Here is a 15,280-nt window from a genome sequence, read left to right on the forward strand (position 1 = left end):
CGACAATGATTGAAAGAATCATTGATTCATTGATTCAAATATTGAGTCGACTAATCAGAGAAAACAAATTAAGATGAAACGGCTCATCCCCGGACTGACGCCATTGACATGAGAGATGCACCAGCGCCGTTTAAAAAACCAGCCAAATCTGTGATCGTAAAGCCACCAACTAGCGTAAAAATTAAAAATGTTGACTTATCTGACAAACAGAAACAGATCACTCCGTCGACTAGTCACAAGCCTTAAGAAATTGTGACAAGAAAATCCAAGTCTACCGAAATGGAGGTGCAAGTTATTATCGAGAAAGCACCATATAAAGATGATATAAAAACTGCAACAATGGAGCCTCCAAAAGCTCAAAGAACAGCTTCGGTGAGAGCATCTATTTCAGCTGGACCCAGCACTGCAGTAGAGATAGAATCCAGCTCATCAGCTGCGGAAAGTGCATCGCTTGCTAGTTTAGATTCAATAGCAACAATGCTAACTGCATCAACAAAGTTTCTGTCTCCTGATGTCAGCCGCAGAACGTCACTGGCATCGGAAAGAGAGGAAGACGATGCCATGTCTGAGGCCTCAGATACACTGTCATCAGAGGTTGAAACCGTTAGTAGAATGGAGAAACGGTGCAAGAAAGGATGGCCGAAAGGAAAGCCTAGGAAGTAATATTCTGGATTCAAAGTTATAGAAGAATGTAAATTTTTGAACATTTTTGATTCATGAGAATGTGAATCATTGAACCTTTTTTTTTCTTTTTTTTTGAAGTGTGATGGGGCTAATACCAAAGTAGTCGATGCTCCTAAAAACCTCAAAAAATAAAAAAAATAAAAAATAAAGGTTTGGGTTATTGTAGTGAATTTTGTAGTGAATGGTGGTTATGAAGATTTACATTTCAAAGATGTACAGGTGGATTTGGGTTCATTTACTGATACTTGTTTTGATTTGATAAAATGTTGATCTTGATGATAAGGAACAGTTTATTGTGCCCGTTTAAATTTAATCTGAATGATAGTAATAAAAATAGTATTATTAAAAATATAGTATTTGATTCTGAAATAAATATTAATAAAGTAAATCCTAATGACAAAGAACAGTTATACAATATCATTAGTAGTAAAATTCATGAAATTAAATGTGAAAATTTAACTTGTGTTGGGTAAAGTTAACAAAAAACACACAGCTAGTATTTGCCAAAAGAAATTGAACTTTATTAGTGTAACAAATGAACTTATGTTATAATTATAATCTTAAAACATAACAGGAAATTATGAAATTAACATGACTTAATAAAACTTAATATATCAGCTGAATCAACAAATGAATAATGCTGTTAAATACAAAAATACATGAATAAACCTTTATAAATACACTGTGTAACAGAGCCGGTAAATAAGAGAATTGTTTACAATAATTTAAGTATAGAAGGCGTTAAATCACAATATAATCACATTAAAATAAATAATAATATAAATAGAATTTATTCTAATAGTAAGTTTTCTTGAAAGTATTAAGTTATAAAGAAGCACAAAAACATAACTTCATATTAGGAGTAATTTTCTTTAGATTAACTTAAGAGAATATGAATTCAGTGCATGAATAGATAAGAATTAATCTCGGCGATTAACAAGTTAAATTAGATTAAATGATAGAGTTGATTGCAATAAACCTTTCATGTAAAGGTAATTTGCTCTGAGTAACTGACGTTTGAACACGAACTTTTGATGAGCAACACGAAATATAATAATAGTTATCAATAATAATATATGAAATATATCGCACATAAGTTTTATAATTCTGAAGTAGTGTTTAAATTAAAAGTAGATTTGATAAGAACGATAGTTTGCATTTAATAACCCATAAAATGGGCTACACATGAACAAGGATAACATAAACGTTTAATATGAATAATAATGAATAATTTGCACTTGCCTGTATCACACACAAATATTAGCAAGAGATGAACTCGTAAAAGCAAGTACAGATGAATACATATGTAATCCTGGGCGTAGTCCGCACTGGTGTATCAGGAATACAGAGGTGTGATGTGGTTTGGTGGTAGAATGATGCGTAGAATCTCAGATGTGTAGTGACGAGTTTTGAGATTCTGCTTGAATGAGAATGTTACCACAAAGTTTGCAGGAGAGTATGGCCATAGGCGACTGCACTGGTGAGATGTTGGATCTACTCTGCCGAAAAGATGGAGAAAGAAAAAGGGGGAAACCAGATCCAGTTAGTGGACAGGAGAGAGTGTGTGTAAAAGACAAGAGATGTGTGCATGTGTTAGTAAGGGGACGAAAGAATAACGGGTGTATGAAAAGGGTAGTCAAAAATAATTCGATAGAAGAATGGACACGGTCACTAAGGATGACGGAGGGAGGGTCGAACACGAGAACAAATAATAAAACAGGTAGTTTTGACAAACCCAAAAATACGAAACAAAGTGAAATTTAACATTCCTGTAACAAAACAACGGGACCCACCCTAGCTTAGAATTCGTAGAAAATAACGGAAACTTTACGCTAAAACGGCGTAAACAACTTGCAAACCAATTTTTAATAATAATAAAAAAAAATTTATCATTTGAAAAATAAATTTAATAAAAATAATTGTATTATTTTAAAATCAGATAAAACCAATACACCTGTCATCATGAATATCGAAAAATATAATAATTTGATGAAACAATATATATTAGAAAATAATTTCAAAGAAATAAATGACCCCACTAATAAATTTTTAAAAATAACTAAAAGTTTAAGTAGCAAAATACTGTAATATTTTTAATTATAACATTAACTTAAAATATCACTCCAGATTATATCCTTTTGAACCAATTGCACCAAAATTAACTGGACTTCCAAAAATACATAAACCTGGTTTCCCTCTACGGCCTTTGATTAATTTTACAACCGTTCCATCTTATATTATTTCCAGAATAATAGATAAAATACTTAGGATGAAAATGAATTTAAATTATAGTGTAAAAGATGGATTTGAATTTGTTAATAAATTAAAAGACTTAACAATTGGAGAAAAAACTAGGATGGTTAGCTACGATATTAGTAATATTTATCCTAGCATACCCATAACAAAACAATTCATGTAATAAAAAATAAGTTAGTATACAATCACGAAGATCCTTTGTTTGTTGATAATATTATTACTATAATTACAGATATACGCCAACAAAACTACTTTAAATTTGTTGACAAATATTATACTCAGGAAACTACCTTACCGGTGGGTTTTCCTTTGTCAGCTATCATGTCTGAAATTTATTTACAGGATTTTGAAAATAAAATTTTTTATGACATTCATACTCATGATATCCTATTATGGACTCGGTATGTCAATGATATTTTTTTCGTTTATAATCCCGTTATATTTAATAAACTTCTAATAATTTTGAGTAAACTAAATTCATATTATAATGGTATAAAATTTACCTTTGAAATCGATATAAATAGAACATTAAATTACATAGATGTTAGTATCAAAATTAATAATATTAATCAATTAATAACATCAGTATATAGAAAACCCACAACCAATAAAACCACAATACATAGATATTTAAATCATCCTTGGTCACACAAAATTAATACATATACAAACATGATTACTAGAGCGATTAATTATACACAATATAATAAAAATAAAAATAAATTAAAAAAAGAAATAGATATTATAAAACAAATTGCTATACATAATGGTTGTAGTTACTCTTTATTTGATAATATATACAAAAAACAAATTTCAAAAATTAACAATACTACATCTCTGATACCAATAAATGACACAAAAAACTGACACCTTATATTTAAAATATTTATATTCTGATTACTTTGTTGAAAATGTAACTAAGGTTTATGATAAAAGTAAATTTAAACCTGCATACAAGACAAATAACCATATAATAAATCATTTAAAAAACAGCAAACATACTGATTCATATAATTTACACAATTCATGTGGAATTTATAAAATAAAATGTAATTAATTTGTGACCACATTTATATAGGCAAAACGTAGATCTTTTAAAACCAGATTTCTTGAACATGTTAGATACTATAAAAATGCAAAATTGGGGTTATTTAATGTTGCTGACCACCTCATTAACAACAAACATTCTGATTTTGAAACTAATTTGGAAATATTGGAAATCAAGAAATATAATATAAATAATAAAAGTTTAGACATTTTGGAGAAATTTTATAAATATAAAAGGATATTCAACTTGATCAACTTGCAAACAGAATATGAAGATGACACACTTATAAATACTGCAGTCAGTAGATGACAGCACTTTTTCAGATAAAAATAATGATAATGTATAAATCAATTTAATTCAAATTCACACAGTACTGTAACATTGGGTAGCCAAGGTACTTGGTACGTTTTATCCTATTTATTTTAATCCTTTATTAAATCTGACGTATTTTCATATATGTAGTTTTTAATAACTATTAATTTTTTAATTTCTATAATTTATATGTTTTTAAAGAAGATTTTAATTTGTGATTTTTAAAAAAATTTGTATATTTTAATTTTTTTAATTTATAAAGAAATTTTTCATATATTATTAAAAAAAAAAAAATTATATATATTTATTTGTATTTGAGTATAATATCTAGTTTGATATAAACACTTAAAAAGTAAATTACAACTGAAGATGTGGGTTGCCATGAAAGCGCTATTGTAATATATGAAAAAATAAGGTAAGTGTCGTCTTATTTAAATCCTTAGGTTGATCAAGTTGGATTATATATACAATATATATTTATGTATTCATATGCAGTTATGGTGAATTATACAGGCTAGTTATATTAATCATAGCTTACTTTTGAGCAATTTGTGTTTTCCCCCTTTTATTACACTACTATTTCCTCTTTCTTTTTAGGATTCTCCTGGTATCATGGAAAATTCTCCTCCAGCTGAAAAGAAGACTGAGGATAATTCTTCCTACAGACAGAACTTGAAGTCCTCTCAGCCAATTCCAATAAAGTAAGTATAATTAAAAAATTATTTCTTACTTTTTAATTTAAGAAAAAACAAAATACTGTAATAATCAAGGGCCTATTCAGTTTGTAGAAATTGGGACCAATTAACCAAACAACAAATAAGTAAAGATACTTAAAAATTATTCTAGAAAATTAGTGGATTAATATTGTTACCGAACTGTTTCAATGGCATATGTCATTTTAGAACGTTATGTTGGAACCTTGGAAAGGGTCATTTGTATGTGTGATGAAGTAGAAGGGTTGTTGAGTCCTGTTGCTGGTCTATGGCAGTGTTGGCTTGGCTGTAGTCGGGGAGTTGTGGCTCATCCATTGGAATCAGACCAAACTTCTTGTCAGCAGCTGTTGAGACCCCAGCACAGCATGGCAGTGGTGGTCCTCAGATCCCCATAGTGTCGGGTTGGCTTCAGTCATCTTTCACTGGTGCGGTCGAGGCAATTCTTCTGAGCGGCACTTGTCTATATTATCTTCATCAGAGGGCTTCTACTGGTAGGCTTGTTGGTCAGGTCACTGGCCAGGGAACTTAAAGCTCTGCAAGCAGGGTTAGGAAGGTGGTACCCACAGCCAGCGACTACCTCATCAAGCCTGCTGCTGAATCAAGAATACTGTAGATGCTATTTGTAATGTATTAATAAGATACTATGAGGATGTTTAAAACATTATCCTATTTTCTACAACAATTATTTATATCAAATATAAAAAACCAATGGTAGAAAACAAAATTACATTCTTTTTCACTTTGCTACATTACTGTTGAAATTGGATATGCATTTATCACATTTGTTAGTAAGTATTGTGAATGACTCTATGAAAGTTTCCAATCAATTTCCATAAGAATATTTTGATTCGTTTCTTCATCACCAGAAAAAATTCATTCCTCAAAAAAGTTTTTTTTTTGAATAAGTGAAAGTAAGAGATGCTGAAAAGTTGATGCTGTACTGGTGGATGAGTCATGTTTTCTCATTGGTACAATTTCAAAAGAAAGAGAGACAATGGTTTCTGTAGATGAAGGGCATTCATTTTCATGTGGGGAAATGAAATTTTATTACTCTTGAATTTTTTGTGCACAATTTGGTTAACATTGCCTACAGCAATGTGAAGCCATTGAATGATATCAGAAGTTACAACATAACAATCGTCAAAATATTGATGCATAAAATTATACTCTTCCTCTATAAATAATGAGACCTTGCCGATGGTGAGGGGGCTTGAGTGCTCAGTGATACAGAGTAGCTGGACCGAAAGTGCAACCATATGGGAGAGGTATCTGTTGAGACTCAGACTAAGGAATGATTCCTGAAAGAGGGCAGAAGCTCTTTCAGTAGTTGTTAAGGGCGTAGGTCAGGACAACTTAAACGGCCATATCAACATCACTCAATCCTCTTGAGAACTGTGCAGCTGAAAACATGGAAAACTACAGCTGCTTTTTTCCAAGAAAATGTATCTCTATGCATTTTCATATAACAAAGATGGAGGCACCTTCCTTGATAAAATATTACGGAGGTTAACTAGTCCCCCGTTCGGAACTCCGGGTAGGGACTACTAAGGAAGGGGTCACCAGAAAATTAAAAAATAACATTCTATGAGTTGGAACATAGAACGTTAGAAGTCTAAAAAAGGTTGGTACATTAAAAGATTTAAAGGGAGAAATGGATAGGATAAATGTAGATGTAGTAGGAATTAGCAAGGTTCAGTGGGAAGAGGAAAAAGACTTTTGGTCAGGTGATTTTAGAATAATTAACTAAGCTTAAAATGATGGGTAGGCAGGAGTAGGTTTCATAATGAACAACAAGATAGGCAAGAGGTTAGAGTATTTCAAAATACATAGCGATAGAATCATTATAATAAGGATAAAATCGAAACCTAAACAAACACAATTGTTAACATCTATATGCCTACAAGCACCCATGATGACAACGTAGAGTGTGTATACAAAGAAATTGATGAAGCAATTAAACACATAAAAGAAAATGAAAATTTAATAATAGTTGGAGATTGGAATGCAAGCATTGGAAAAGGCAAGGAAGGAAATATAGTGGGTGAATACAGGCTGGGCAAAAGGAATGAAAGAAGGGATCGACCTGTAGAGTTTTGCACGAAGTATAATTTTTTAATTGCCAACACCCGGTTTAAAAATTATAGAAGAATTCACACGTGGAAAAAGCCAGGTGATACTGCAAGATATCAGATAGATTATATCATGGTTAAGCAAAGATTTAGAAATCAACTTGTCGACTGCAAAGCTTACGCTGGAGCAGAATTGATAACGACCATAATTTAGTGATAATGATAGATTGGGGTTTAAAAACCTGAAGAAAAGGTGTCAGATGAATTGGTGGAATTCAGAGAAGCTTGAGGAAGAGGAGGTAAAGAAGATTTTTGAGGAGGACATCACAAAAGGTGTGAGTAAAAAAGATAAGGTAGAAAATGTAGAAGAAGAATGGGAGAATGTTAAAAAGGAAATTCTTAAATTAGCAGAAGCGAACTTTGGTGGAACAAAGAGAACTGGTAGAAAACCTTGGATTTCAGACGATATATTGCAGCTGATGGATGAACATAGAAAATATAAGAATGCTAGTGATGAAGAAAGTAAAAGGAACTGTCAACAATCATGAAATACTATAAACAGGAAATGCAAACTAGCAAAAGAAGAGTGGATTAAAGAAAAGTGTTCAGAAGTGGAAAGAGTGGATATTGGTAAAACAGATGGAGTATACACGTAAGTTAAGGAAAATTTTGGGGTACATAAATTAAAATCTAATAATGTGTTAAACAAAGATGGTACACAGATATATAATATGAAATGCAAAGTCGATAGATGGGTGGAATATATTGAAGAGTTATATGGAGGAAGTGAAGTAGAAAATGGTATTATAGAGGAAAAAGAGAAAGTTGAAGATGATGAAAGGGGAAAAATAATACTGAGATCTGAATTTAAAAGAGCATTAAAAGATTTGAATGGCAGAAACGCTCCTGGAATAGACGGTGCGCCGTTCTCGGCCGACCACGCTTCGCCTTGCACCATTGACGTGCCAAGAACAACACAAAACAAAAATGAAAAATGAAATTGTTTTCAATGTTTTATAAAATTATTACCAAAATTCTGACTTTGTTTGGTTTTTTGAAGGATCTTTTTAAATGAACTGAAATAACGCTAAGAAATTTGAATGTTTGAATAAAGTTAAATTTTATTGACATAATTTGTCTTAGAATTAATCATTTTTATGTTGGGATACACCCTTTGATGCCGGCCGGATGCTCGCTACATCATCAAAGGAAGTCATCTTCATACGCATTCGACTCTTCACTACATTGTTCGCCTTCCACCGTTCACAGCATACCTGGTTGCCGATCTTAATGTCTGGTTCTGCTGCTCCTTCCAAGTCCAGAGTGAGAGTGTTAGTGCCCTTTCCACACGCTTACTAGCCGGCCAGAGAAAAAACATAATCACCTTCCCTTTCCAGCAAAGTTTCTTACGTTACAGCTCGCATACGCGAGAACCTCAACATCTTAACACTAATACAATGTCACATAATTACATACAAGTTACAATGTCAAAAAACTTACTTATATTAAATCTACTACAATGTCATATAATTACATACAATACAATGTTAGCTTTATTTTTTATTCATGAGGTTTGACACGCCTCAACGGAATGCCTGCAGAATTACTGTGCAGTGCAGGTAAGGAAGCGATTGATAGATTATACAAACTGGTGTGTAATATTTATGAAAAAGGGGAAGTTCTCTCAGACTTCCCCATGAGTGTTATAGTCATGATACCAAAGAAAGCAGGAGCAGATAAATGTGAAGAATACAGAAAAATTAGCTTAACTAGTCATGCATCAATCTTAACTAGAATTCTGTACAGAATTGAGAGGAGAGTGGAAGAAGTGTTAGGAGAAAAACAATTTGGTTTCAGGAAAAGTATGGGGGCAAGGGAAGCAATTTTAGCGCTCAGATTAATAGTAGATGGAAGATTAAAGAAAAACAAACCAACATACTTGTTATTTATAGACCTAGAAAAGGCATTCGATAACATAGACTGGAATAAAGTGTTCAGCATTTTAAAAAAAATTAGGGTTCAAATACAGAGATAGAAGAACAATTGCTAACATTTTCTGGAACCAAACAGCAACAGTAATAATTGAAGAACATAAGAAAGAAGCCATAATAAAGAAGGGAGTCTAACAAGGATGTTCCCTATCCCCATTACTTTTTAATCTCTACATAGAACTAGTAGTTAATGTTAATAAAGAACAATTTATATCCAGAGTAATAGTCCAAGGTGAACAGATAAAGATGTTACAATTTGCTGATGATATAATAATTCTAGTTGAGAGTAAACAAGATTTAGAAGAAACAATGAACGGCATGGATGAAGTCCTATTCAAGAACTACCGCATTTAAATGAACAAGAACAAAATGAAAGTAATGAAATGTAGTACAAGTAACGAAAATGCACATCGCATGTGGATCTTTCCCAGATATCGAAAGAGGAAATAGATATTTCCTAGTAATCATGGACTAATTCACTAAATGTCTGGAAGTCTGCACTTTGTCAAACCAAGAAGCATCATTAATGCTTCTTAGCATTAATGCAGATGGTCTGGTAAATGAATTCTTCTGCCATTTTGGGGTACTAATAGAAGTACACAGTGATAATGAGGGAAATTTTGAATCTTGTCTTTTGCAAGAGGTTTTTGAGCATCTGGTATACAAAAAATGAGAACTACATCACTTCATCTGCGGTCAGATGGCATGGTAGAATGCTAAATCAAAACTACAGCGGAGTACCTATGAGAGGTCATCTAAGTTAATCAGTACAACTAGGAAAAGATACTATCTCTTTTTCTAGTGGCTTACAGATTTCATGTAGCTGTACATGAAATCACTGCCATTTCATCCACCAAGATGATCTTTGGGAGAGATCAGAGGTTACCATGTGATTTGCTCTTTGGTTCACCACCTGGGAAACAGCAGCCTTCAACACCGTACACAGTACACAGAATCGGTTAGTCACTTGGAGAAGTCGATCATTATGCCCAACAACAATTGAAGATGGCCAGTGACCGCATGAAAGCAAGATACAACCTACAGGAAAATTTGTCTGAGTTTCAAGAAGGAGATCATGTGTGGCTCAACCATCCAACGGAAACATTCAGAAGATGTCTGAAACTTCAGATCAACTGGGAAGGACCTTAACAGAATCAATGACATATCTACAGAATTCATCACAATCCAAGAATGAAAAAGGTCATAGTTCATCATTACTAAAACTTCTTGGCCAAGTTAGGGAAAATACAATTCTTCCTGTATCAAATAACACTGCATAACCTTAGTAAGTTTTCAGTCCAAAGTGACAACACGTTGAATTGTTGTGCCCTGTTTATGTCCAAGAAGAGATACATTCTGTAATCTGTTTTTATACGCCAAAAAACATTACAAAATTGATAAAACATTAAGGTAAATATATATACACCAGATGTCATAGATATCAGTAATACATATGAATAATGCAAATATTCAAAAAGGGAAATCATCCACATTTTTTATCCATATATATCAGAAGACCAATCTCATTAACAAAAAGCAGTATAATTTTTTTTTTGTCTTCAGTCATGTTATTCCCTATCAAGTGCTAGTCAAGATTCCCTATCAAGTGCTAGTCATTTCATTTCAGTATACACCCTACATCCTTCATCCCTAACTTGTTGGGGATTTTACATATTCCAAACATTCCCTGCCTGCACAATTTTTTCCTTCTACCTGTCCCTCCAATATTAAAGCGACTATTCCAGGATGCCTTAATATGTGGCCTACAAGTCTTTCTCTTCTTTTAACTATATTTTTCCAAATGCTTCTTTCATCAATTTACCGCAACACTTCTTCATTTGTCACTTTATCCACCCATCTGATTTTTAACATTCTCCTGTAGCACCGCATTCAAAAAGCTTCTAATCTTTTCTTCTCAGGTACTCCGATCATCCAAGTTTCACTTCTATATAAAGCTACACTCCAAACATAAACTTTCAAAAATCTTTTCCTGACGTTTAAATTAATTTTTGATGTAAGCAAGTTATATTTCTTACTGAAAGCTCGTTTTGCCTGTGCTATTCGGCATTTTATATTGCTCCTGCTTTGGCCATCTTTAGTAATTCTACTTCCCAAATAACAAAATTCTTCTACCAATTAACAACACAACTCTTCAAGTACTTTATTATGAACCGATTCTCGTATATTTTTTTAACGTTTCACAATATCAAAGTTTTATAAGTATTCAAAAGTTTATTAAAATATATAACAGATGTATAAACATGATTTTTATTTTTATTTGTTTAGTAGAGACTTTAGTCAACTGTAAAGATTTACTTCTTGTAATCAAAACCTTTTGTAGATACAAGTTAGATAAACAACTACAATGAAGGTATAAAGATTCAAGAGCATATATTTGTTTAAAATTCAGAGGAATAATCCTATTGACAGAATTTATTTTGATAACTTTGACATGTACATTACATAAAATTTTTAAAAGCGTTTTGTTCACACTTCTCCATGTAATTATTCCATATGTCACAGTGCTGACCAAAACAAACTACCTGTATTAATTACCTTCTTTAGCTTATATAATAATATATTATATATTAGATTTTTTTTCATTCTCTTAACTAAACAAATATTTGTTCTGAATTTTTGAAATGTTTCTAAATTTTATCAACAAACAATTTTTACAAAATAAAATGTAAAAAGCTAATAAAATTAATATGTAAATGTAAAAAAATCAAGAATATATAAAAAAAATATATCATTGAAGATGGGGTTAGGCTCGAAAACATTTTGATGAACATAAAAAAGTAAAGGTAAGAAGTGTCCTCTAATTCTTGTGAAGGCTGAAAAATATTATATTATATATAGTTATTTAACGTACATAGGAAAAAGAAAAAAATGGACTATAAAAAATTTAATCTAAATAAATTAATATTAATAATATAGATATATTTTGTCTTTTGTAATAAACTTGCTATTTAAAAATCCCACCTCAGATGTTGATCCACAAAAACTTCTCAATACTTTGTACTGAAATATCAAGTATTTAGGAGTTTAAATACTTTTTATTTCGATACAAAGTATTTTAACAGTTTCATTATTTAGCTTTAATTAAAAATCTAAGGGTAAAAGTTCACGGTGATTGGAAAAAGTTATACAGACTGTAATATCTACATTTAAAGATAACATATTTGAATGTAACCAAATTTTTCTACCGTTTAAAAGATGTTGTAACTTGTATTTCACATTATTCCAGTTGTTAGATGAGTATAATACTACTGTGTCATCTGCAAAGTATAATACTGCTATGTTATCTACATAGAAAATAATTATGGAATCATCAGTGTTTACAGTAAAAATATAATTTATGTAAATAATAAATAATGTATCCCTAACACAACACCCTGTGGTACTCCAATGTTTGTTGTAGCAGCCTCACTTTTAGTATTTTTTATTTTTACTGCACATTGTCTACTTCATAAAAGCCTTTATCAATTCTAGAGTAACTCCTCTTATACCTATTTTATAAAGTTTTTTTTTAAGAAAAGTGAATGATTGACTGTATCAAAGGCCTTAGCAAGATCAATAAATACAACAATAACATACTTTTTCCCATCTAAACCTTTAATAACATATTATACTATTTTTGCAATTTCATCTTTAGTTCCTACACCTTTACTGAAGCCAATTTGCAGCTTAGAAAATACACTGTTTATCCAATAATTTAACGATTCTACTATGCAAATGTTTTTCAAAGATTTTAGTGAAATTGGAGACTGAGGTTGGTCTGTAATTAGTTGCTACTTTATGATTTCCAGATTTAAAAACAGGAATTACTGCAGCTAATTTAAAATTGAGTTGGTCAAGTTTTGAAAATAAGTTTATTTAAATATACTAAAGGTTCAACAATATATAGAAAAATTGACTTCAATACAATTGCATGTATACCATCTGTTCCATCGTATGTGTTTTTTAATTGTAGAATAGTGCTTAATATCTCATGGCAGATACAAGTTTTAAAATATACTGTTTTTGTTAATGGTTTTTTTTTAATTTCACTGTTAGATAGATTGAGTAATGAATTCTTATTAATTTTATTTGCAATCTCTTTATCAACACTGTCAAAATAATCATTAAAATAGTTAGCTATTTCGTTATTATTAGTCATATGTTTATTTTGTTTTTTATTATTAATTATAACATTTATTTCAACTCTATTTTTTATGCCTTTCCCAATTTTATTGTTAACAAATTTTGATATTTTTCTGGCATCATTAGCACAATCTTTTAATTTATTTTTATCATAATTAAATCTAGCAATTCTAAGTAGTTTATATAGTTTAGTTTTATACATATTGTATTCATCTTTCAATTTTCTATTATTAAGGCTATCTTCCACTTTTTATGCAATTTTTCTTTTGTTTTTGTTAACTGAATAAGACCTTTGTTGTTCCAAGACTTCCTAGGTTTACTTTTGTTTTTTACTCTGATTGTTGACTTAATTATAATTTCATCAGTTGAATTTATTAAAAAGTTTTTTTTTAAGATTAGGGTCATACAATATACAGGTATGATTAAAAGGTATTTCACTACAAATTTTAGCAAGATTTTTTAAATTGATTAATTTAGTTTCAGAAGATTGAAAAAAATAACTGCTTTATATTATTTGAAATTCTAAAAAAGTGCTAGATATTCCAGAGCTAGATTTTATAAACGCATTATCTATACATGAACCATGAACCATTAAGACCTGACTTAGTAAATTTTTGAAAGCATTGTTTATAATTCATTTCAAAAAAATTGTTTTGAAAATTCATACTGTCTTTAATAATTTTCATTATGTCTATATTGAAATCACCCAGCATAATAAGATTTTTTAAATTTCGGTTTGTTTAAGTAAAGTAGGTACTTAGGTTCAAATTTACATCTTGCAGCCTGTCAAACATTCTGTAAGTTTTGAAAAATGTTCTTCTACAGAGTGATTGATGACAGTCACATTGTCCGAGTAGATTAGACAGAATTCATAGGTTAAACCACACATAACTGATTTTATTACTCCTTACTTTATTAACCTACCTTAACTTAACTAATGACTCCTTTAGTCATCCGAATGTTGCTTGTGGATTGCTTAGTCCAAGGCATCACTGTGAATGCCTTTTGGACGAGGTTTGTGCACAGACCTTGTCCAGTAGAAAATGCTGAGCAATTTTCCAGTATCCACTCTTCAAATCTAGTGAAGAGAACCATTTTACACTTTGAAGCATGTCTAGAGTGTCATTGATTTGTGGGAGAGGAAAGCAGTCTTTCTTTGTTCAGTCTTTATAATCAACACAGTAATGCAGTTCACCATACTTTTTCTTTAATAGAACAGGAGAGGACCAAGGACTGTCTGAATTCTCGATAACTCCTTTAGTTTTCATATCTTTCACCATCTTGTTGTCTTCATTTTGTTTTGCTGGAGGCAGGCGCCAAGGTGGTTTACAGATTGCCTGGACAGTGTCCCATGTTGATGCAGTGATACATATTTGTATGGCCATAGGAATCTTCTTTTGCTGCAAAGAGGTCTTGATATTTGATGATAAACTACTGTACTTCCCTCTGGTCTTCAATTTTTAATGTAGCGCTAGCATCTGTTATTAATTTTTTTTATGTGTTCAACCATTCACCTTTCTTTGTTGACACTTTCCCTTCTGAATTTCTAGGAATTGACCCGACTAGAAAATTACTTTCCTATAGTGGTTCCTCTTAACACAGGTTGTTCAGTCATTTTAAGGTTTACCATTTTGATGGGAACCTTCCTTGTATTTGAAACTAGTGAATGGCCAATTTGGAACTTGACACTAGTGAACTCAGTCAACACTACCTTCTCACTCCGTGCCGGTATTGTCTCGTCTTTTAATAGTATCATTCTTTCTGAATGTGGTTTCAGGATGCTTTCGGGACTCTACATCACTACCTAGTCGCAGGAGTTGTCTGATGTCCACAGTTGCACCATAAGCTTCTAGGATGGTCAGATTAAGGATAAAGTCATCCTAAGTCTCACCTGAGACTTAGGACAAATTCCCACACACAAATACAGCACCAACCAAGCTGTAACTAACTCTATGCAGGCCTCGCTGATAACAAGTAGAGTGTCTCCAGATGCAGTTCTGATGACATATGGCCAATCTAGTTTCTTCTTTTCACAATGCTGATGATGTCTGATCTAACAATGAA

At 31.5% G+C, this 15,280-nt stretch overlaps 1 protein-coding gene across 10 annotated transcripts in view; it reads left to right on the forward strand.

Annotated features, from left to right (window-relative positions):
• Positions 1-15,280, forward strand: part of LOC142323199 (inositol hexakisphosphate and diphosphoinositol-pentakisphosphate kinase 2-like) — a 330,980-nt gene that overhangs the window by 233,606 nt on the left and 82,094 nt on the right. For all 10 annotated transcript variants that reach the window (XM_075362529.1, XM_075362537.1, XM_075362533.1 and 7 more), the window contains one exon: positions 4,898-5,001. In XM_075362529.1, coding sequence (XP_075218644.1) covers positions 4,898-5,001 — 104 coding nt within the window. The remainder of the gene's footprint in view (positions 1-4,897; positions 5,002-15,280) is intronic.

Source organism: Lycorma delicatula, chromosome 4 (genome assembly GCF_047948215.1).
Source record: "Lycorma delicatula isolate Av1 chromosome 4, ASM4794821v1, whole genome shotgun sequence".
NCBI classification, from domain to species: Eukaryota; Metazoa; Arthropoda; class Insecta; order Hemiptera; family Fulgoridae; genus Lycorma; species Lycorma delicatula.